The sequence below is a fragment of the Gambusia affinis genome, linkage group LG02, assembly GCF_019740435.1.
Source record: "Gambusia affinis linkage group LG02, SWU_Gaff_1.0, whole genome shotgun sequence".
Lineage (NCBI taxonomy): Eukaryota > Metazoa > Chordata > Actinopteri > Cyprinodontiformes > Poeciliidae > Gambusia > Gambusia affinis.
In genome coordinates this window covers 19,402,901-19,426,016 of record NC_057869.1, presented here as the reverse complement: position 1 = coordinate 19,426,016, position 23,116 = coordinate 19,402,901, and the positions used below count along the sequence as shown (strand labels likewise).

At 38.0% G+C, this 23,116-nt stretch overlaps 1 protein-coding gene across 1 annotated transcript; it reads left to right on the top strand.

Moving 5' to 3' along the window:
* The first annotated feature begins 1,231 nt into the window (after positions 1-1,231).
* Positions 1,232-22,977, top strand: cdh15 (cadherin 15, type 1, M-cadherin (myotubule)). Its single transcript, XM_044101082.1, has 15 exons — positions 1,232-1,346; positions 5,643-5,999; positions 13,566-13,733; positions 14,833-14,988; positions 15,345-15,489; positions 16,503-16,684; positions 17,096-17,224; positions 17,340-17,522; positions 18,255-18,499; positions 18,589-18,725; positions 19,407-19,637; positions 19,742-19,981; positions 20,561-20,709; positions 20,831-21,022; positions 21,435-22,977. The coding sequence occupies exons 2-15, from the start codon at positions 5,949-5,951 to the stop codon at positions 21,633-21,635; spliced, it is 2,409 nt and encodes an 802-aa protein (XP_043957017.1). The 5' UTR covers positions 1,232-1,346; positions 5,643-5,948; the 3' UTR covers positions 21,636-22,977.
* The last annotated feature ends 139 nt before the right edge of the window (positions 22,978-23,116 follow it).

The window sequence follows — 23,116 nt, the reverse complement described above, 5'->3', positions numbered from 1 at the left end:
AAAGAATTTGCAACAAAAAGACACATTTAATCAAAATATAGTATATATGTCTTAAAATTCAATATTTTATTTTTTTCCTTTACAATGCCAATGTGTAAAAAAATATCTTTAACAATTATTTGTTGGACTGGGTTAAAATTTTGCTTTTTTTGTCTTTTCTTTTTTATTTTAACAAATCTGGATACAATATTTACACTTTTAACAAAACAGTTAAATTATGTTGTACTTAGCTTTGACAGCTTTAAGAACTTTTTCTATGTTTTCATATTTCTGACCTCAATAGTTATTCTCTGGATTATCATTAAACTAAAATGATGAATGATGTTGCAAGAAGTCCAATATGATTTAGAGAAAATGTTGTTTATGTATATATTTTTGCTCTTGTTGGGGTTTAGAAAATTAAGAAAATATTTAATGTATCATCAAAAATAAAAGATTTTAGGCAGATAAAATAAAATATACTTTAAGTTTGAGTAATTTATAAATGGACCCAAATTAAGCTAAACTGGAAGTGTTGGTTGAGAGTTTATCCCAGGTATGGAACGGGCAATTTTCTACTCCACGGGTTTTACCATCATAAACCCATCAATAAACATAAATTTTTAAGTTTTGAAAATTTTGCAATTCATTCTGAATTTGTGTTGATAACTGTGACCCAAGTTGCAAAAAAGGATTGCGAAATTACTTTTTTGCATTTTTCTTTTCCTTTTCTCTTTGAGCATTTTAAAGATACTGAGAGTAACTTCCAAATCCTATTTGTGAGATGTTGGCTTTTTCTTCATATTATACATGCAAAAAGTTATATTTGTGCTTTGTGATGCACTTTAGGAGTTTCCAGTAGTTGGGTGCCTAATTAAGAGACTGTTATAGATCGCCCACGCTGATAATGGATTTCCTGTCAACTGAATTATGATCCTAAACTCAGCAAGTGTTGTGTTGTTGGCTTTCCTGTGGCTATTGCTGTCAAATTTATGTTCTATCTGAATAAATTTGCAAAATAACATGCACTGATAAATTATCATCAAGAGTGCAAGATTGCGATTTGCACTACTTTCTCTATATATTTTCTAAAAAAAAATATTTAGAGGGGAGTTAAAGAGTTAAAGTAGAGTTAGCCAGGTCTGTTTCAGAACCACACAATTTTAACTATTTGTCTGGGCTTGATTTGTTAAAAATTAAACAAGAGTAATATATATTTTCACCTCCTTCTTCCTCGTTCTTCGGTCTTTAGGTTTATCAGCCAGATGGATGTATTCTGGCTTTAAACTACAGCCTGAAAAACATGCAGGTGATCTTTTGTCTCCCAGCAACCCGCACAGCTGAGCACGGGCGGGCATAATTTGGAGGTGAGTCTTACAACGTCAGACAGCCCATGTGCTTACCACTTTCTTTGTGCAAGGGATTTTAGCATGTGGTCACATCTTCAAAACAGAAATCATACAGTTGCATATCAGCCAAAGAGAATGCCTCCATTGCCCTCCTGTGCCTTACAGCCCACATATGTCATTACAATGATAATAAACCACAATTATCTCCCTGCAGAAGTGCATGCTGCACAGAACTCTACTTTTTTTTTTTTTTTTTTTTGTATCCTCATGCTCTTGGCAAACCCTCTCCAAGGCCCTGCACAGATCACATATCACAGATTTCTACCATCATAGTGCAGCACTTTATCAGGTGTGAAGGGAGCCTCAAAGAATGAAATAATGTCTGAACCCAACAACAGTTTGATAGAGGTTAAATTCTTTATTTATTGAAAATTATTTTTAATAAACATGTTTTCCCAGATGCTTTACCACTGCTAGCAAGAGCTAGCATAACAACCAGGTACAGGTTTATTCTGCCTCCTTCCAACCATTCATCATTAATAGTGTTACAGTCAGCCTGGTGAGCCTGACAGCTACCAGGCTGGTTTCTTATTTCCCGATCAGTGGGGCTCCCAGCCACCTGTGTGTTCAGAGGGACATTGTATCATGACCTGACTCAAGCTTCTGAAACACGGCAGGGTTTCTTCCCTATTATCGCCTCAGTGGGACCATGCATGAACAAGCCTTTGAAATTCAGAATGCCGTTTCATCGCATCCTGGTCAGACAGATATTCTTCTGTAATTCAAAGATGGTAAAGTCATGCACTTCACACAGGCTCCTTCCACAAGGCTTCGTTTTTAATAAAAACAGGGTCTCAAGTTGTTGAGAATGTCTGTAAATCTGCAGCAATGGTTGGCATACAGTTGCAGAGAGAGACTTTATTTCTACCTGTCTGCTAATTTTGCTTTCTTGTGTTGCATGCCAAAGAAAACTGCTGTACAAAAACCCAGCAGTTTGCATTGCAACCACATGAGTACAGTGGATAAGAGAATTTCAGCAGATGATCAAAGTCCAAAAAAGTCCAAGTGATGAAGCTGTTAAAAAGTTTCATTCATGATCTGCTACTAGTATTTCTACATTTATTTCTTGTTTTGGTTTAATGCTTTCTCTACTGTACTTCTCTATCAGTATTGAGCTTTTCATTAAAGAGAGCCCCTTTCATTTCACAAACTACTTCTTACATTACGTGTTGTTGTAGTATTGTTCTTTTATGTTTTGGTAGTGTTAGGAGGGCATTTATTTCACACAGTTGCCACATATGAACATACAATAAATCAGGGCCACTCATGTTCTTTTTCAACTTTAATTTTCACCACTTTATGGTGATCCATGTGTTTCTTGTCCAAACCCACACTTCCATGCAGAGTCGAGTGGAAGCTGGTGCTTTTCTCGATAGGCAACAAACAATCATCTGCACATACACTCACACCTAAAGGAAATTTAAGAGAACAAATAATCTAAGAGACCATTGGAGGAAACCAGGATACCCACAGAAAACACAAATATTCACTGGGAGAAAACACAAACTCTATACAGCAAGACATTCATACCCAGGACTTTCTCATTGCAAGGCAACTATGACCGCCTTCTCTGCCATGCAGCTTCCACTTTGTAGCTATAGACATTAATGCAATACCTCTGTTCAATGCAGAATAATCTCATTGAGGTTTTAGCTAGAAATATAAAACAAATATTTTTTGAAATATATAGAATATATCTAGTGTCATATTCAATGAGCTTTTAAACACAGAGTGGAGAAATTTTGTAGGCAAAAATAATGAGGTTTTCTTTTTCTAGTGATTTTGGCACTCCCATGCTCTGTCAATGTCAAATTTATTAATATAACACTTTTAAAAACAGGTTAAAGTTCCACCAAGAAGCTGTAATAATAATGATTATATGAAATAAAAATAAAACATCACAACAGAAAAGTTACAGCATCGAGCCTCAATGAAATGCAATGCATACAAATAAGATTTAAGAAGCGATTTAAAAATTTGCCAGATTTCTCAGAGTTAAAATGATTACTGCCAGCAGTGGGCAGCAGAGCATTGTAGCTGAAACTTTCTGGAGCCAGATTTAAATTGGCTCAACTACAAATACTCTCTTTGTGCCTTGCATTTCTCATGAGAAACAAACTTTAGCCTACTTTAAAGAACTGCTATCTGCGCTGTTCCGCTTTGTGAGATGTATGCGTGCGCTCCTGTGAGAGCCAGCTGCAAATCTATGAGGGGCGGGTTGAAAGACGTGAAAAATCAGGACGGCTCCTGCTGCCAACTGCATCGCCTCTGACAGACAGAGACAGGTGCTGTAAAATCAGGCTTTTATGCAAAAACTCTCTCACACTGTTATCTAAGTATACTGACACATGCAAGCATGCAGATGCCCTCTCAGCATGCATGCATCCTTCCAGCATGCAGTAAATTTACTGCTCTGATTTCTACCACTGCACCAACACTATATTCTACTTTGACATTTGCTTTTCAAATTACTAAAAATATGTCTCTTAATATTACTCTCTGCTTGTGCTATTAGAGTTATCTGTTATTCTAAAGATCAGTGTAGAACCTGCAGGAAAACCTGCTAAGGAGATACAGATATCAGAACTAGACTATCTCCATTCTTCTTTTCTGTAATGTACATATTTTTTGTTCATGTCTGGTTTGGACAACAGCAGCCCTTTTGTTCAGCAGGACGGGTTTCCCCAAACACTTGGACGGCATCGATCATGGACGTTGTTCCGTCACATTTTAGGCATTGCTGGAATAGCGGTCTCGTCTTTGACGTGCTCTCCTGTGGAGCACCACAGATCTTCATCTTCATTCTCTGACAGCATGGTTTAAAATAGCAGAAGATCAAACGGTTCTAGATGAATGTTGCAAAAGAACAAGTGCACAACATGCTAAGTAGAGAGTCTGCACGGGGAGACTCGCCGTACTCTCTGAATTTTTTTTTTAATTGTTTCACGAACGTCTCAAAAATTTTAACATTTGCGGGGGAACAGCTGATCAAAAACAATCTTGTTGGCAAACCTCTCATGATTAACTAAAGAGGATTGTCATACAAAGCTTTTTGCTGTTGCAGTCAAAAATGCAGATCAGACCTCTGAAAATGTGAATTGGAAACATGGTTTTAGAGTGGAATTATGAAATAATTAAAATTCTGGTGGAAAGACCAAACCCTTACCAGTCCCAGTAACACTCCATGTCTCAGTAAGTAGGCACTCACTCCAGAATAGCTACATGTTGAATCCTCACACTTCCTGCCTCCTCTTCCACCTCCATTAAATCATATTCTTCCATTATGACCTTAGAGAATCCATGCCAACCCAGTTTGATTCTCCCACTCTTTCTCTCCACTTTTCTCTCTACTTCGCAGTCAAAGGTAAATGAGAAAAGGAGGAAAGAGGAGAATGTAATTTGTAATGATGGATACTTGTGGTCAAATAAGAACTAGAGGCAACTACTTTACTGTATAGTAAACAGGGTTTGGTGGTAAACACTTTAATAACCAGGTTTTTACCATGTTTTTTAACCATTTTTTTATAACCTGCTGCTGACTTTAATTTCTCCATGATCATTCATTACTAAATACCAGTTTTGATATCAGATAGTTTTATTTGTACTGTCTAATTTTATCAGTGTTTTAGATATTTTTTAAAGGGGCTTTTTTTTCTTTATTTTATCATTTTTATATCTGTTTATTGCTATTATTGAACCAAGGTTTTTTAGAAGTGGATCCACCCTGTGCAGCTTTTGTCGTTAGTTTTTGAAAAGTGACCCGTGCTCTTAACTCATGAATGAAAACAATGTGGTGTTGTTTTGATCTTCTGAGGTGCTGAATATTTTTAGACTTTAAGACAGATCCAGACCATCTGTTTCCCTGTTACAGCTCATTGCTACGCTCCCTTCTTGCTACTGTGTGTGGCTCTCTATTGTCCAAATGCAACATGGTTATTAATCTCTGGCATTAATGTCTCCATCCAAATCTAGACAAGAAATTAATTTTACCCTACTCCAAAACTGCTGAATTATACTTTTTACCTAGTTTGACATATTTCTAAATAGTAGACAAAAATTGTTGCTTGAAGGAAGACAAAAGTTAAAATTCAGACTCTGACTTGCATCATTCTTTGGACTTATTTTTAATCCCACTCTTTGCATTCTTGTCTTGCTATTTAGAAAAAATTAACATCCTCTTTCTCTGTTTCCTGCCTTCATCGCCAGCAGCTGCTCCACTTCTCTCTTCATGCTTCTCTCTCTCTCTTCCATCAGGCCTGTGAGTGACAGCACATGTGCTGGGGTTCATTGGAGGCCTGCTGCTGAAATTCTAACCCCTTTTACCCCACGACTGTGAGACATACCCCAGCTATGGACAGGGTGGAGCTGTTGGAGACAGATGCTGGGAGAGGGAAGGAAGGACAGACTTGCACGGTGGAAGGACAGAGAACGAAAGAGAGAGAAAGGTTTGGAAATTGACCTGCTTTGGCCATTTTTTGTGCAGTAAAGCCACAGAGGAGGCTAAGATCTGGCTGTGGTCAGAGGTCTGTGGAGAGTGAGGTTCTAAGACCTGGTTTGAGGATGGCTTTGTGGAGGTTGATGAGCTGCTGGCTGAGTCTGCTGGTCTGTCAGGTAAGAAAAACAAACATCTCTTGTGAATCTGCTGTAAATAAAAATGAACAGAATGTGATCATTTGTAAAAGTTTCAGAGTTGGTCTTTGTGTATAGATTCAAAAGATAAAGCACCTTTAAACTTTGGTTTCTCCCTTTTTAAAGTGTTTTCTTGATCTTAAAGCTCAACTGTCTAAGCTCGGAGAAAGGCATATTCCTTCTGACTTTCTTATTGCAATGAATCATCAGAGCAAGTCTCAGGATATAGCAGTTGGTATTACTTGGCTGTCTTTGAATATAAGCCACTTGCACGTTAGTTGTACCATTTGAAGCGACTTTCCTCTCCTTCCCCTTCTTTCAGCCTGCTTTTTCTGCAGAGCATGATCTTGTTTAAAGAACAACCTCTAGCTGCCCCGCTCCTGAGATATACAATTTATGTTGTATACCTGAATGATGTCCTCAATTGCACATCTACTTATTTTCATCAATAGAGGCGAGATGCCGGCTCTGCAATCAGAGCATTCGGCTGAGCTAAACATTTCATCCACACTGGAGATGAAGTGTTCTGAAGAAGACGAGACCCCAGATGTGTTCAGAGAGGACTCGGGGGATCCTGCGTCTGCCGACGCCAGTGTGACATTTAAAATGGATGACGAAGTAAACTGTCTTATTTCCAAAGACACTTCCAAATACCATCAGTCTTTCGTTCTGTTTGGATCAGTAATTCAGCCCAGGTTGAGCAGACGAGTGAATTGGCCTCCAACGACTCTTGAGTGGGAGTGCTGTGATCCATGCATGTTGGAGTGCCTGTGCAAGTGACTCACATCTTCTCAGTTACCGAATTTGCTTCTGCCTGCTAACTATTCCTGCAGCTTTCCAGGGATCGATTGATTGAAAGGTCACTGAAAATGGATGATTCTTTTGTTGCCCACAGTTTTGGCTGATTATGGAGAATAAAAACACTTTTAAAAAACAGTTGTGACAGATTAGTGACACATGTTCCCGAACTTCAGTGGAATCCTTATCTTAGGTATAAATAAACAGGCTCTTCATCCCTAGACCCTTTTACTTCTGGACCCAAGGTTTTTCTGAGTGGGTTTGAACATCAATAAATTTCTATTTTTATCTTTGGTAAAATGAAGGCATCACTGATCACAAAGTATGATTTAAATAGTCTAAACTAAAATATATCTTTAGCATAGATTTAAGTGATCTAAGTTTGTCCAGATGTAAAAAAAATAAATAAAATAAAATAAAAAAAATTTGAGATGGTGCTTTTCCACAGTGCTGAATAGGAAAAAGCTTCAGTACTGTTATTTTACAATTTTTGGGAAAGGATAATAAAACCCAACTTGGTGAAAGCTAAATAAAATAAAAATAATGTTCCCACCTGGATAAGACTGTTGTTTATTAATATCTTTTTACTCAGTGTGTCTTTAAGACTTAAAACCTTAATTTCTTTATTATTTCCTTCCAGGCAGTCAAACCTTCTTGTGAGCCTTTAAAGTGTTTTCAGTACATTATTCTTCTTCCTTTCTGGACATCCTTTAGATTTTTCTTTGAGCTGTGGATGTTTTGTTATTCATTTATAGTCTACTCCTAGGGCAAGATTTTGTGGGTTTTGAGTTTAAAATTATAAAAGTAGAAGGAGACTTACAAAATAATAGTTTCTGTGTATGGAGTGTGCAGCAGTGACCAGTTGTCCCTTTTTGATTGAGTCAGTTGTCCCTTTTAGAAAAAAGGGAAAAATACAGCAAAGGCCAGACACAGTACTTTTAAGATGACTCATCCTTCAGCTCAGAGGCGTTCAAGTCCAGTCCTCCAGGGTTGGTGTCCTGCAGCTTTTAGATGTGCCTCTGGTCCAACAGACCTAAATCAAATGGCTGAACTACCTCCTCAGTCGGCTATCAAGTTCTCCATTTTCCTTCCTGCCAGTGATCTCATTATTTGACTCGGGTGCGTTGAAGTGGACAATAAAGATCCACGCTTTTTCTGATCATCATCATTTTTATCAAAATCCCTCTAAAACCTGGAGAGTTAAATGCATCAGCAAACAAAAGTAAACTCTCTTTGAAAATACTTTGCCACTGGACTAAAAATGTGTGAAATCAAAAAGAAAAAAAAAACAAAAGTTCAAATAAAACTTTAGAAAGATTGTCAGAAACTGTCCAAAACACTCAGCCACACAACGGTTTGCTGTCTTTTTACGGTGGATCATACGTGATGGTGTTGGACAAAAAAACATTTTCTCTGCTGCTTCACTTCTAAATAATGGCTCAGAAGCAAAAAATAAGTTCTCTAATAAGTTAACGACCAAAATGAAGTTTTTGTAGCCATTAACACCTCTCAGTCAAGTTGAGGGTTTCATATGTGTCACCTGATATCTTTTAGTTGTGTTTGAAGTGAGAGGTTCAGGCCTGTTGGGTGTTTGTTTTGGTGGGGAGTGGGCAGAACCCACAGCTGTTGCCAGATGAATACGTGATGCCATTTGTGCCTCCTTGTGGAAAGACTAGTAGTGGGTTACTCCTGGACCATGAAATCAGGTATAAATCCAGAGTGCGCAGCAGCGACCAGCAGGCGCTGTGGTCTCATTCATTCGAAACGAGTCAGAAAGAGAATTTCGAGTCTAAATTTACGCCTCGCCTGTTACCTGCAGACTGTTTTTAACTTTCTAGAGTTTCAGAAGGAGCAAAGGTTACCAAAACTATGTCCGCTTCATAAAATGGGTCACATGAACAAAGAAGTTAATTTCCTTTGCTTTGTGTTACTTCATTATTTTTTACAGACTGAGAAATGGAAGACCAGCTGCTCAGTTGATCTCAAGGTCCTGCATTAGAGTAAGCCAGCTGCAAAGACATGATGGGGTTTCCAGTTGCACTGTTTCTTTACATTTATATGTAATCGAAAGACTTTCAAGAACTGTGTGAAAACGCTATTTGGAGTTCCTTGCCTGTTAAAAGGTTTGTCTCCTTGCTAACATCCTGATTTTTCTGAAATACAACTTTTTCATTTTGCTACGAAAAACAAGTTTCACATTTATCTACTTGTTTCAATCGGTGATTTTTTTCCAACATTGTATTTTGTGGTAACTCAAAAAAGACAATATGATTAATGTTTTTATAGGAGCAACAAGAGAGGAAGATCTAATTTTCCACTTGCATTGTCATGGAACTTTGTAGCTGTGTTTTATTCAGCTTAAAGCCATGACCTTGCTCTGCATTCTTGAAGCTCAGACATTTGCTCCATGGTAAATGGACATACTTGTAGAAGGACCATAAATAGAATGCTCTTCTCATTGCAAACTAACATGACTTAGCAAAGAGTATGTTTGTGGGGCCCTCAGAAAATGACAGACTGCCTTAAGGTGTGCCTGAGGAGCAGAAGTGACTGGTTTCTGCACCTGTCGGACCTTTGGCCTTTGGCCAAGGAGACAGTCTACTTTGCTAAGTCATGTAACTCACTCAAGTTGTTGAGTGACTATTAAATTTGCAGATGAGAGAAAAAGACACAATGGACATGAAGCATAATCTTTTGTTTATGTCTGCAAACTTTAAAAGGTGATGTCATAATGAAAGCATCATTCAGTAAGCTTTATATGAGCTTACTGAATGGGGTTTTCATTCAGCAAGAAATCCTCAACATAATCTAAAGAAATATGAGTAATGTTTTGCAGCAAGCTTTTGTATCACTTTAATAATAAAACAGTATGAGTGAAAACCAGGACAGTTTTGAGGACAGTCTCAGTTACTCAAATTTAGAAAGAAATAAAATATCCACATAGCTAGAGTACCAAGTTTGAACATAAACACAAATCTGCCCCACAGCAAGGATTTTTCTACTCAACAACTACAAACACCCATCCCTACATCATATATTATTTCAGCTTTCCAAAATAAGTTCCCCAGGATTTCCATCTGCTGCTGTTCAGTGAGTAATTGACTCATCTTTCTACTGTTGTTCCTGTATTCCTTTAACCCTGAAAATAGTACTAACGGTCTCTTTGTTGCTCCCATCAAATTTCCATATAAATCCTAAAAAAGGTCTTTTGACTTACTGCTGCTGTGATTATCGTCACCATCTTGATTGAAACCATAACGCTACATCACGTCTCTGTTCCCCTCGCTATGCAGCTGCTCCCCCACCGTGATGCTAGGCGAGTGTTTGGTTTCCATTTTATATTTCTGAAAATTTACATCAGAGATGTTTGATAGACTATCTGTGAATGTCGCTTTGGACTACATGAGAACCATATGAACCTGATTTTTTTTTTTTTACATACAGTATATTTGGAACATAACAAGAAAGCTGTCACTGGCAATAAAACTGAAAGTGTTGGGGTGTTTGATTAAAGAGAACCCTACATTATGTATTCCCCTAAGAGAATGAGATCTCTTAGCTTAATCTGTCTTAATGTTCCTCTCAACACACCACTGGGAAAGTGCAGCCATTCTTGAATTTGGGAAAGATTATCCTGCCAAATAATCCTCCTCTTAAGTTGCTGTGAGACCAAATCATCCCCAAACAAGATGTGGACTCGTCTGAGAAACAGAGCAGTCAGAGTATCTGGGAAAAGGCTCTGAAACAGTTAACCTGCAGCATGTGGAGTCATCACCCAGCCTGTCAGTAGAAGACCCTCACTGGTCTAATTGGTAATGTGACACTTTGCTGGTACTGCATCCTTGTCTGGTAAAAACATTACAACAGTGTGCAGATACTCAGAGGAGCCACTGTGCACAACACAATGTCATGTTTTCTAAAGTATGGCGCTCTGACAGGAAGTGTGTGAATTTACAAGCTGCCTGTTTGGTACTTTTTGGTGCTTGTAAGCGTTTCTGTCCTCCTTTCTGTGTCTCAAGATCCAGAAAAGCTGGAAGTCGTTGTGGCCGTTTTGTATAATGGAAAATTTCTGTCCATTAAACTTGGAAACATGACATATTGTAACTCTAATCCAAAATGCTTTATTCTCCTAACAATGTGGTGTCTAAAGTTAGTTTTTACTGTGTGAGTTGTTGCATTCATTGTTAATTTTTTTGTCATAGAAGGACTGCGATTGTCAAGGCATCTGCAGAATAACTTTACTGTACTTATGAGGCTAGGAATTGGCAAAATGATCTGAACATAGTTTCCATGTTCTCAATTTCTCCAAACGGCGTTCCTCCTCATGAAACGATTAAATTTAACTTTTTTTATGCGTGTCAATGATTATGTCAGTCTGTCTTACTTCTCTCTTTATTGTGCCCTCTTTAAAATTATTACTGTTTTACATTTGTGGCAAAAATTTACATGCACCATAAAAATTCACATTAAGTCACTTTTCTACATTACCTTTGCTTAAAAAAAACTGTGCTCTAAAATAATGGGCTTTCCATCAATTTCAAGACTTTAACAATTTAAGGAAACCTTAGATGAACTTTCAATTATTTATTGCAAAAATCCACAAAAAGCAAATTTTCTATTATGAGACACTAGGTGGATGAAGCTTTGCTGGTATGTAAAGTCTTAAGTACATCAAAGATTAGCAACAAGCTTGATTTGATTGATTGCATTGGTACGTTTAAGTCATTTACATGATTTTTAGGCTTTGCCAAGCAGTTGGCCAGGTAAAATGTGCAGACAATTTATTTCTGTCTTGAGGATCCCATACTACATACTGCTGCCATGACAAACACCTTCAATTTATCATTGCTTCCACAACTTCAGCTATTTAGCACCCATTTTAAAAGTCAATGTTCAAGATTTACATAAAAATCAATTGGATGGATGGATGGTGCTATCAGCAATCAGGATCTTACCACCACATACCCAGATTGTGGTCACACTGAATTTAATCCATTTTAAAATGTAAGTTAGTTTTGTGTATTTATATAACTCTGAATATCAGAAAAAGCAAAAACCGTTTACAAGATAAAATGGTCCAACTCACATGAAACAGAATCCAGTTTGACAAAAAAATAACCCATAGCCTTCCCAATCTTGTCTGATTCAGATCTAATATTACATGTTTAAATTTATAAAGTATTGTTCTTTACTTAATCCAGTCAGCTATGTACTTCAGATTACAAGCTGATGATGGTTAAGAATTTTCACACAGTATCCCCAAAAATCTGAAACATCCTTCAAACCTATCTAGCATGATTATCAATAGACCATTTCTTAAAATATTGATGTAAAATTGATTGTATTCCCATCATCCTAAGAAGTAATTAATCTCCAATAATAAACACCCCCAACTACCTGTCACAAAGGAGTGTAAAAGTTTCATTAACTGAGTTATTTCCAATCAGTAACTCATATTCTCAAAGTAAAACAGTGGTCCTCAAAGCTTAAATGTGCTCATTTTTTATAAAGTACAAGATGCTTTACTAAGCTTAATAATTACAAACACAACTGGAAATCAGCTATTATTGACTTTGAGACTGAGTAGATACCCGGAAGATGTTTTACAGTGAGGAAGTATATGTGCTAATAAAAGCCAGGTGTTAAATATGGAAATATATAAACACCAGAAGGAACCTGTGAGGGTGTCGGGGACTACAGGAATGTGGGTGTAAACGTGTCAGAGTGGGGGGACGTTAATGGACAGAATGAGTTAAATAGATGGAGGTCGAGGATATAAAATGGTCTAAGATTAGCTTCCCTCTGACTCGGCCTGCAGATGCCGGACATGGCTGCCGTTCTTCTCTGCACTGTGCAGCAGCATGATAGATGATCTGTGCAGCACACCCAAGATCTCAGTCCATTCATATTATGCCACATCCTGAAGATTTATTCACAATTAGGGTATGCATGCATTGGGACAGGTTAATCATCAGCATTCAGTTACATTTGAGCGAAAACACAGAAATGAACATGTTCCCCTTGTCCTGAGGATTATGTCTTTGAGCTGTTAAACATGTGAGAAGTAATGCTGACTCCAGTGAAATCCCAGAGACAAGCAGGAAGCGACCAAAGGAAACACTTACATGATCTTATGCGTGGGAGTGGGTGTTTGGTTGGTGGTCATGCATATAGTGTACATGTGATCCCACAGTGTGAGAAAGTGAGCAAATGAGTGTGCCTGTGGAATTCGTACAGCGGAGCAAATCTGTAAGGTGATTCCAGACTCCCAGTCAGGTGCAGAGCTTGAGCATAAAGGGGAATTTGTGAGTGTGGGTGGGAATGAGGGTGGGAAAGCAGAGGATCTAAATCCATTGTCGACAGCTGCTGTGGGAGTGTGTTTTTCATGTGTGTGTGTCTCCTGTGATTGCACTCCTGACAGCAATGTGATGATGGAGAGTTTGTAAAAAGAGTATGAGCATTAGTGTTTCCTTGTCCTGAAATAATTTTGTACCCAGATCAAAGCAAGATGGCAAAAGCTGATTTTAGTGGGTGAAACATGAAACTGAACAGATTCCACATTAGTTGTCCTCAGCATTACATCCATTCTGTCTGACCATAGGGAATATCAAAACATAGCAGGAAATTAAGCAGCTGCAAATATGTGCAACTATATAAAGTTTATCTCAAATTAGAATAGGTCTCTGAAGTTTAAAATTGTATTTCCGCTTCAATTTTGATCTGACTTGCTGCCAACCATATTTCCTTCAGGTCTGTAGCTCTGTTGAGTATCACCACAATGAGGCAGAGCAGGACCTTCACGCTCTTTACCTCTGGAGAAATAGAGGAAAAGGGATAATAAGAGTCAAGAGAGACTGGATCATCCCCCCCATCAGAGTTTCAGAGAACAGCAGAGCTGTTCCAGAAGACCTGGTCCAGGTAAGACTGTCACATCAAAGTATTTACATGATCGGTTTTCAGCAATGCAATCATTTTTACACTCACTGTAAATTACAGGACAAAGGCATCAAACTATCTACATTTTTTTTCACCACAAACTTCCACTTTGAGGATTTTTTTGGGGAAGACAAAATTCAAAGTTAGTGCCATACAGATCCTAAATCAAAGTTAATTCACAATTTAAGAAGGAAGACAACTAGGATGCAGAAGTAATTTCTTTTTGCCAAAGAATCAAATTACTTTGAATGGCGTTTTTTTTTCTCTAATAAATGTAATTATCACTTGAAAACTCCCCATTTATTTACTCTGGTTATCTCTATTTTTTTATTTTTTTATTTTTTTGCAAGTTCTTGAACTAATTTGTTAGTTGTAGGCGCCTCTGATTTTTAGAACGATATACCAAAATGTATCAAATATTAAGAAATTTAAATTAAAAACACTACTGAGATTTAACTTTTAGTACTTAGTTCTAAATAATTCGGAATTACTTAACGGAATAATTTGAGCTGAAATGATTTAGTTATTTAAGTTTTCAAATGTTTCCAGATGTGAAAACACCAAGTTCATTCATGACATCAGGTTTGACGATAACGTGTGTGATGTAATAAATGTTGATCCAGAATCAAAAAGTAAATCCATTTCATTCTTTGTTTACTTTAGTTTGTTTTAATTACATTATTTGAAGGCGTCATCAAGGTGAGTGATGAATACTTTTCTGCTGGAGTGAAATTGGTGTTTAATGGGCAGATGAAATATAAATATTATGTTAGAATTGACGCAGACTGTTGGTGTAAATCTTTCAGTTCAGGTAGAGGCACTGAGTTACGTTTAAAAAGTGACATGTGACAGAAGCAAATCAGAAGAAATGGAAACAAAATCCAGAAAATGACTCCTTGTTATTATTAGTCTGAAATCGCAAAGGACCTTCTGAGTTTAAACACTCCAGACTTTCTGTCCCCTGTGTTCACATCTGGTGTTCGGAGCATATTCTCTGCTCCGAACAGAGAGCAGAGAATATGCTACCCGGTTTCCTGTGGGGTTTTAATGATCCGCAACTTTTTCTTGTTTTTCTGCCCAGATCAAATCAGACAAAATCTTCTCAGGAGAGGTGATCTACAAGCTAGAGGGACCAGGGGTGGACCAGGAGCCCAAAAACCTGTTCGAGATTGATGATAAAACAGGAATGATCAGGAGCAAGAGGCCGCTGGACAGAGAGCAGCACAGCAGCTTCACGGTAAGACCTCATTAAAGAACGATCTCCCAGAGCAGCTCGCTATCCACCGTAAAGCGTTCTGTAGGAGTTTGCATATGTTTCCAGTTCATGTTTCTGCCTAAGTTCACATATCATTGTGTCGAACACCAGCACAAACGGTTAGAGGTCAGTTTTCCAGGGCTGTTATGGGCATCTCGGGAGAGATATCTGAGTGTTTCATGAATGTATGGTCAGTTTATAATTCTGCCAGGTCATTTCTCATACATATAAAAATACTTATCTGCTGTTTGATATGTCCTTTGTGGAAAACTTGAGAAATAACTTCATAAATCACACATGTAATTAAAAACCACTTCTTGCTGTGTCTCTGTGTGTAGCTGAAGGCATTTGCCCTGTCCCCCAGCGGAGAAAGACTGGAGAACCCCACAACCATCGAGATAGTGGTGCTTGATCAGAACGACAACAAGCCCGTTTTCACCCAAAAGCAGTTTTTTGGATCAGTCCAGGAGTTCTCTGTTCCAGGTAGAGAAATACATTATTCAAAGGCTGACAATTCTCATCTTTTTGATCTATGTTGTCCTTTAAAAAGTTACCTTAAGTTTAAAACACTATAATGTCACCCTTATTTAAGGCAAATGATTTAAAAACGTACAACCAAACAACAAGTACTTTATGAAATGTGGCAGGTTTTTCACTGTATATTATGTGTTTTGTATCCATTAAGTAAATAGTTTCATACAAATGTCAGGTCAAAAGTAACGTGAAAGAGACGTGGGTCAGGTGTCACGATAAAGCAGCAGTTCAATTCTGCTTTTTCCAGTCTATTGTGCCCACGTTAGATCATTATTATTGTATTGTGGTTTTGTTGTATGCTAACATCTAAATTACTACACTGATTAGATTAGATGACCAGACATACATATAAATAATCTAAAAATAGACCCCGGATTCTCTGTAGGAAGCAAAATGTGGCACAAGGGGCAGATTTTTACCAGGCTATAAGGTGCTGGTGCAAATACTAAACCAAAATTGATTCAGGTGTGAAGAAAGACTGAGTTCCACTGAAGGACTTGACTCAAAATCTGTTACTAATAGCAAAATAGTAATAACTTTGCTTTTCAGATTTTTTTTCTCACATACATACTCTTGCACTATGTCACTCATGCAATCATTTATTATGGCGATTAGGTGCTGATTTTAAAGCACATCGGAGGGACAATGTGAATCATACTCATTGAAAGAACTATCAGCAAAACATTGCAACATGGCAACAACAACAAAAAATCAATCAACATATGAATAGTCTCACCATTTTTGAAGCAATGATTCATTTGTATCCTATGTCGTGTCTTCTTGCATCTACATGCAACTTACATGTCAGACACAATAATCAGAGCAGCTTAACCTCTAGACCTTCTAGAGGTTAATGCACTCCAAATCAGAGCAGGGCCTCAAAGGGTTAATCGTTCCACTGCTAACTAGTGTACTCAAACACACAATTCACTCTGGCTGAAACTTTCAAATCTCCTCAACAGGAACATTGGTGATGTCAGTCTCAGCGACAGATGCAGATGACCCAATGACAGAAAACGCAGTTCTGGGCTTCTCCATCGTTGGTCAGGAGAGCATTCCTCCCAATGCTGTAAACAAGACTATGTTTGGTATTAACAACCAAACAGGAGCTATTTACACCAGAGATGTGGGCCTAGACCGAGAGGTAAATAAAACACAGAGATACTGGTGGATAAAAGGAAACACTGAATTTGTACATTGTGTAATGAGGGTTCCATTGAGGATGAGCAGTACCATATTCCTCTTGGTTTGAACATCAGCAATTGCACTCATTTTAAACATCAGTAAAACTACACATTAAGAAAACTGTCAAGATCTGGCACCGTGGTGGGACATTAACAACTTGATTTTAAAGATCAGAAAGATTTGTACCCAGAGCACTATGAATTATTGCTGTAGTGTTTTTCAATATTGACTATCAATCAAATACTGTAAATATGGCAGAAATGAAACATTCTTATGCATGTGTAATGCCTTTCTTCTCCTGACCTCTGGCCCAATAGTTTTTTGTTGAATAATTGATTGATTCCTCTCAACATGTTATAATGTGTTCCAGGTGGTGAAGGAGTTCAAGTTAAAGCTGCAGGTTGCTGATATGGGGGGCGACGGATTAATCAGTGATGCTGTAGCCATCATCACTGTATCGGATATCAACAACCATGCACCACACTTCCACCCTACCTCAGTGAGTTTGAGCTAATGGATCACAAAACAATGTGGCTTTCAGCTTGTTACGGTGTAAGCTGAAAGCAATTACATTAGTTAAATCTTTTGATTTGTGCTTTTGGCTCTGCCTGTAGTACAACATTAAGGCACTGGAGAATGTTTACAACGTTGAGATTGGCCGAGTGAGCGTGACAGACAGAGACGACCCTGGAACAGGAAACTGGGAGGTCAAATACACAGTATCTCATGACCCATTTGGAAACTTTGCCATCCAGACAGATCCAGTCACCAACCAGGGAATCCTGACTGTGGTGAAGGTATGCGACCCGGGAAACATTTTCTAGGGACTGATTAGGACTGGTGGCATTTATGCATTTAAGTGATTCAAGAACCAAACATTGCTTTTTTTCATACCCTGTAATCAAATTTGTACTTTGTGTTTGAGATGTAAAATGTTTTAAAACTGAAAAATTTAGGGGGAGCTTTAGATGGGTTAAAGCCTCACAAGATTTGGATTGCTAAAAAAACTAAAAAAAAATAAGTTACAGCTATATGCTCTCCCATGTTCTTGATGATATTTAATTTCTTAGGAATTTGTTATTTTCTCCTGTTAATGTATAGAATTTATAAAAATTAAACTCCACATTAGCTGGCAGGAGAACAAATGGAAAAAATTGGACATGTGAAATTTTCTGTGACTTTGCAGACTAAGAACATTTTTTGCAAAGCACAAGACTTTTAAGAAAGTACCTTTAATTTAGACAATTTAAAATTTCAAGCATTTTTAAGATTTTTCAGAGTGGCAATCTCTGCAGCACAGGAAAGATTTTCCTTGCTTAGACACCGGAGCTTGCAAGACACAACTAAATACTACCATCTACTGGTTCATATGTAAACCAAAAGTTGAACAAGCAATGTTCTTTGATGACATTTATGTTTTGCATTACGCTTTTAATTGAATTTTACATAACATAAAGTAGGTAAACATGTTATATACATCCCTATTGTCCAGCAGCAAAGCTATAAAAACTGTCTTTTCTGTGCTGCAGCCCCTAGATTATGAAGTCAAAAGGGAACACAACTTGATTCTGACTGTGGAAAATATAAATCCTCTGAGCATCAAGGCGCCCAACTTACCTCTGAGTTCTGCCACTGTGTCAATCACAGTTGTCAACGAGAATGAGGCTCCGTATTTTAAGGAGAACCCCATACTGATCCAGGTCCCCGAGAATGAGAAACCCGGAAAGCTGCTGAAAAGCAACATTGCCTCAGACCCGGACCATTCTGAACTGAGGTATGAACCTGAAGCACTTCAGAGGAGATGATTCTCCACATATCAATAAGAAATATTGACTGATTTTCCCATTCTGTTTGTGGTATAAGATTTGAAATTAGCAAAGACCCTGAGGGGTGGCTGGACATCAACCGAGAAACTGGAAACATTTTCCTCAGAAGAGCCTTCAACATGAGATCCCCACATGTCGAAAACAACATTTACAGTGCGGTCATCAAGGTTACAGGTCTGTTCACAGACAACACAGACATCTCTGAAGGTTTTTTTATGTTATAGGCAATAAATAATCACTAACATTTATAATGAACAACAAAAAGAAGCTGATAAAAAAATCCCTCCTCCTTAAGTAAAAACTGCAAACTTTGAATTCACTTTCAAACTGTTTTCAGAGGTACTTAATAAACGAGTATGGGTACATCATATAAAACGTACAGTAACTGAGAAAGTATTCCTCCTAAATTCAAGGGGTTCATTCATTTTGTACATTTCTGTGGTTATAAGGCTGTACTTACTTTTAACAGTTTAATAAATAATTACTTTATGGAACTTAATCACAACACATTAACCAATTATAGTATTAAAGCGCTTCTGCTGCCACCTAGTGGCCAGAGTTATGCCAGTTATATCTCATTTGGCTGAAAAATTGATATCTAAATGTTTTGTAAGCTATGTGCTACATTTAAGTGAATAACCTTTATTTGGTTTAGAATCTGCTTGACAGGATAATTTAATTTAAATAAGGCTGTAAGGAGTTAAGAGAGTATGACTATATTTGTGGGTCATTAGTGTTTTGCACTGTCTGCCTTTAGGAATTGGGGTTTTAAATATATGAAATGTTAATGATCATATATCATTGCTGTAGATCTTCTACTGTTATGATGTTTTGTATTCTTGCTCGCTTGTGCAGATGCCGGTGGTGTTTCAGCCTCTGCAGGGGTGAGCATCATCCTGGAGGAAACCAATGACTTCCCTCCCCAGCTCCTCCCTTTGAGCCGTTTCTTATGCACGGGTGACAGCAGAAGGACTCCTGGTTTTTTACTGACTGCTGTGGATGAAGATCGTTCTCCACATGCCTCTCCCTTCATTTTTGTCATTCCTGACTCTTTATTGTTAAACTGGACTGTCACTAAAGTCAACGGTAGGAAAGCGTGCAGGGCGTAGATACATGATTGATCCTCCTGTGATTCTCAGGGCAGAACTGAGTCCTCATATTTTTTTCTTTCTCCATATTTGCTGCTCCAGATACTCATACAATCCTCCGGCCCACTGTAGAGCTGGAAGCTGGAGAGTATACAGTCACAGTGTGGGTCACAGACTCTGGCAGCCCATCTCAGAGTGCTTTAAGTCAAGTCAATGTCACTGCATGTCTCTGTGACTCCTATGGTGACTGTAGATCTGAGGCGGGGGCTTTCTTCGGCTCCAGAGTGGGAATCAGCTTTATCGCTCTCATTATTATCATTGCATCTGGTGTTCTTCTACTTGGTAAGTGCAGAGCTGAAGAAATACTTTTAAACTCTAAAGAAAGTAATGAATCCAGTTCCTTTTATCAAAAGATCAGATTGAAGCTAAAGTGGTTTATCCAAGAAAAATGAAGCTCAGTGTAATGTACTGAACCCTCTAACAAACGTATCCATTTCTACTCTAGTTCCTACTCTAAGCATACACCTGAAGCGCTTTTTAAATGTATGTTTTGCTTTTTCGAGTTAATCTGTGTTATAGAACTTTTAATTAGGAAACCATGATTTTTTGTTTCCAGTGGATAAATGACATGATTCAGAAGCACATTCCTCTCAGCAACTCTTCAAAATTAGAAAAGTAACAGAACTTATCTTTCAAGTAAGGCAGGTGATAACGACAAAAACAAAACAGCTGCTCAGATTATGTCCAGACTTTCATTTACATTACAAAAAGAAACTTGGAAGTGTGGCAAACAAGCCTGGATGAGATGTGAATAGGTAGTTTAAAGTGGATCTCAGGTCTAAACATGAGTTGCAAACCTTGATTTCTTTTGTTGGTTGGGGTAATATGATCAAATATGAACTGACTGATTCTTGTTTGTAGTGCTGCTATTCCTGGCTGTGGCTATAAATGCCTGTGGGAGACGTCATCACATAAAGAAAGGGTCAGGTCTGCTTGTCGGGGAATCAGAGGATGACATACGCGATAACATCCTCAACTACGATGAGCAGGGAGGCGGTGAGGAGGATGAGGTAAGGCTCACTGGGAGACGTGACGGTGACCTGCTGAGGTCAAAGCTGCAGGTCTGCTTTGCCTGCCTGTGTATTATCAATGCAACATCAAAGCACACGCTTCCTCATCTCACCTTGACAGAACGCCTTCAACATTGACCTGCTGTGGAACCCCCGTGATGCGCCTCCCACCCCGTGGTCCCTCTATCCGGGGTCTGGCCTTCCTCGAGGCAAGCAGCCCCTCAGGAAGGACGCCCCACACAACCTGCCCTCCCCCACTTATCCCCGGCGCCCTCCTGCAGATCCTACTGACATCGAGGACTACATCAATGAAGTGAGACGCTCCAGCTATTACTCAGCTTTCAAAGACTAAAAGCCTCTATAGCTAAACAATGAACTAAAAACAAAATACCAAAGAGGATCAAATGAGTATTTTCCAAATGAACAGATTTTGTCAAAAATGATCAAAAATTAATCTTTATTCATAATTAACTCAGTCAGCTCAGTAAAATCAAGAAATAATTTGACCTCTTGCTTAAAGATTAAATTCTACTTACGTTTTCATAAAGGAAATTAGGCTCATCGTGGAAAGGTGAGAAAAAAATAAATGATAAAAATCCATTATTAAATGATGTCACAAAAGGTGTGGCATATAAAGCAGACTACACTACAAATCTGTTGAAAATTGTGACCTGTCATTCCAGTTGGTTTTCTTACAACTTAACTTTTTTTTTTGCACTTCTCAGGGCTTGGAGGCTGCTGACAATGATCCCAACGTGCCTCCATATGACACAGCCCTGATCTACGACTTCGAGGGAGAAGGCTCAGTGGCTGGCAGCCTCAGCTCCATCGCTTCGGGCAGCTCAGACGGAGATCAGGACTACGATTACCTCAACGACTGGGGACCACGGTTTCAGAAACTAGCCAATATGTACGACCCACGTTAAAGCCAACAGAACAGGATCTGTGGAGTTTAGCGCACGCTTCATGGTTGAGGTCATTTTTAATTTTCTGGACACATTTGAAAGAATCCAACACAGAATCCTAAGAAAAGGTGAATGAGACTTGAATTGAGTGTGACTTATTTGAGTTTATTTGAACACAACCTACAAGGTGACTTAATGCGGCATTTTGTGAAGCGAGTCACTTGAAGTTGTGCCTGCTGAATGCAGAATGTCTGTCCATCTTCTTCCAGCCTACTAATGACAAACTAAAAAGGCATGAAATACTTGGTTTTTTATCTATTTCTTTTTTTTTTTTTACATACGTAATTTTATAAGATGAGTCTTTAATATTTTTGCTTTTGTGTTCAACAACAAACCCTCTATTCCAGCATTTGTTAATCTTTAAGAGAGGTAGCTCTACAGACCGCAACATGGAACATTCAGAAATATCTAACCCTAAACCCTATTTTCAGCCTTTACTGGTGTCTTTAAAATAAAGTGTTTATTTCTCATAAAGCTGGCTTTATTTACTCATGTGCACCCATGTACATTATACATTATTTTATCTGTTTAGACCAAGAATAAATACTGCCTGGAAAGTGGTACGGCTTTTAAATATTTATTTAAATATTTGGCAACACATTTTTGTAATCAATTTACAATCCCTCCTCATAAAATAAAACATTCTAATTAATTCCACCTTCTTTCCTTGTATAAATGAGTCTTTTGTATACAACCCAATAAAATGGAAAAAAAATAATTCTCCACTACAATTATGAATTATCTTCAGTGAAGTTTGTGGGTGAACTGAATGGGATTGACAGAGCCAGAAATGAAAATGTAACAGCTCACTTACGACAGCTGAGAGCGAAGGTCTCTCATATCAGCATTTACATTTTAATCGTTTTCAAAAACCTTTAAATGCTGAAAGGTCGTGCCTTTTCACTGATCTATTGTTTGAAAGCAAAAATTCTCACAACCCTTTAATAACATTACACAGAATTTAGAATGATTTCATGCTTGCTAACAACATAATGAAGACTTATATTCTATCCTTAAAGGGCTAGTCACGTTTTTCCTTTCAGTGCTTGTACACAGCTTCATTTACCCTCATAGGAATTTATGTCCATTTTGCTGCAGAATGATGCATTTATGTAAATGTGAACTTTTTAACTGAACGTAAATGAAACTTTGTTGGAAAGCGCAGCTTGTATTTATAAATACCCCTATATTATCTTTACTGCCTCTTGCGGATGTGAAGAGCCATCAGTTCCCTAAATTCAAACACAAATCTGCTACAGTACATTCGCATAAACAGACATGTACAGACAGCACATTCTAAAAGAAAACATTATCTGCACAATCTGCATATGAAGAGCTGCATATGATTGAGAAAGCTTTCTGTCAAACTTTGCAAACATTGTGAAAATAATAATAGTTCAGCAACATTCTTAAAGTTGTAGAGAAATCCCTCAAATATGGAA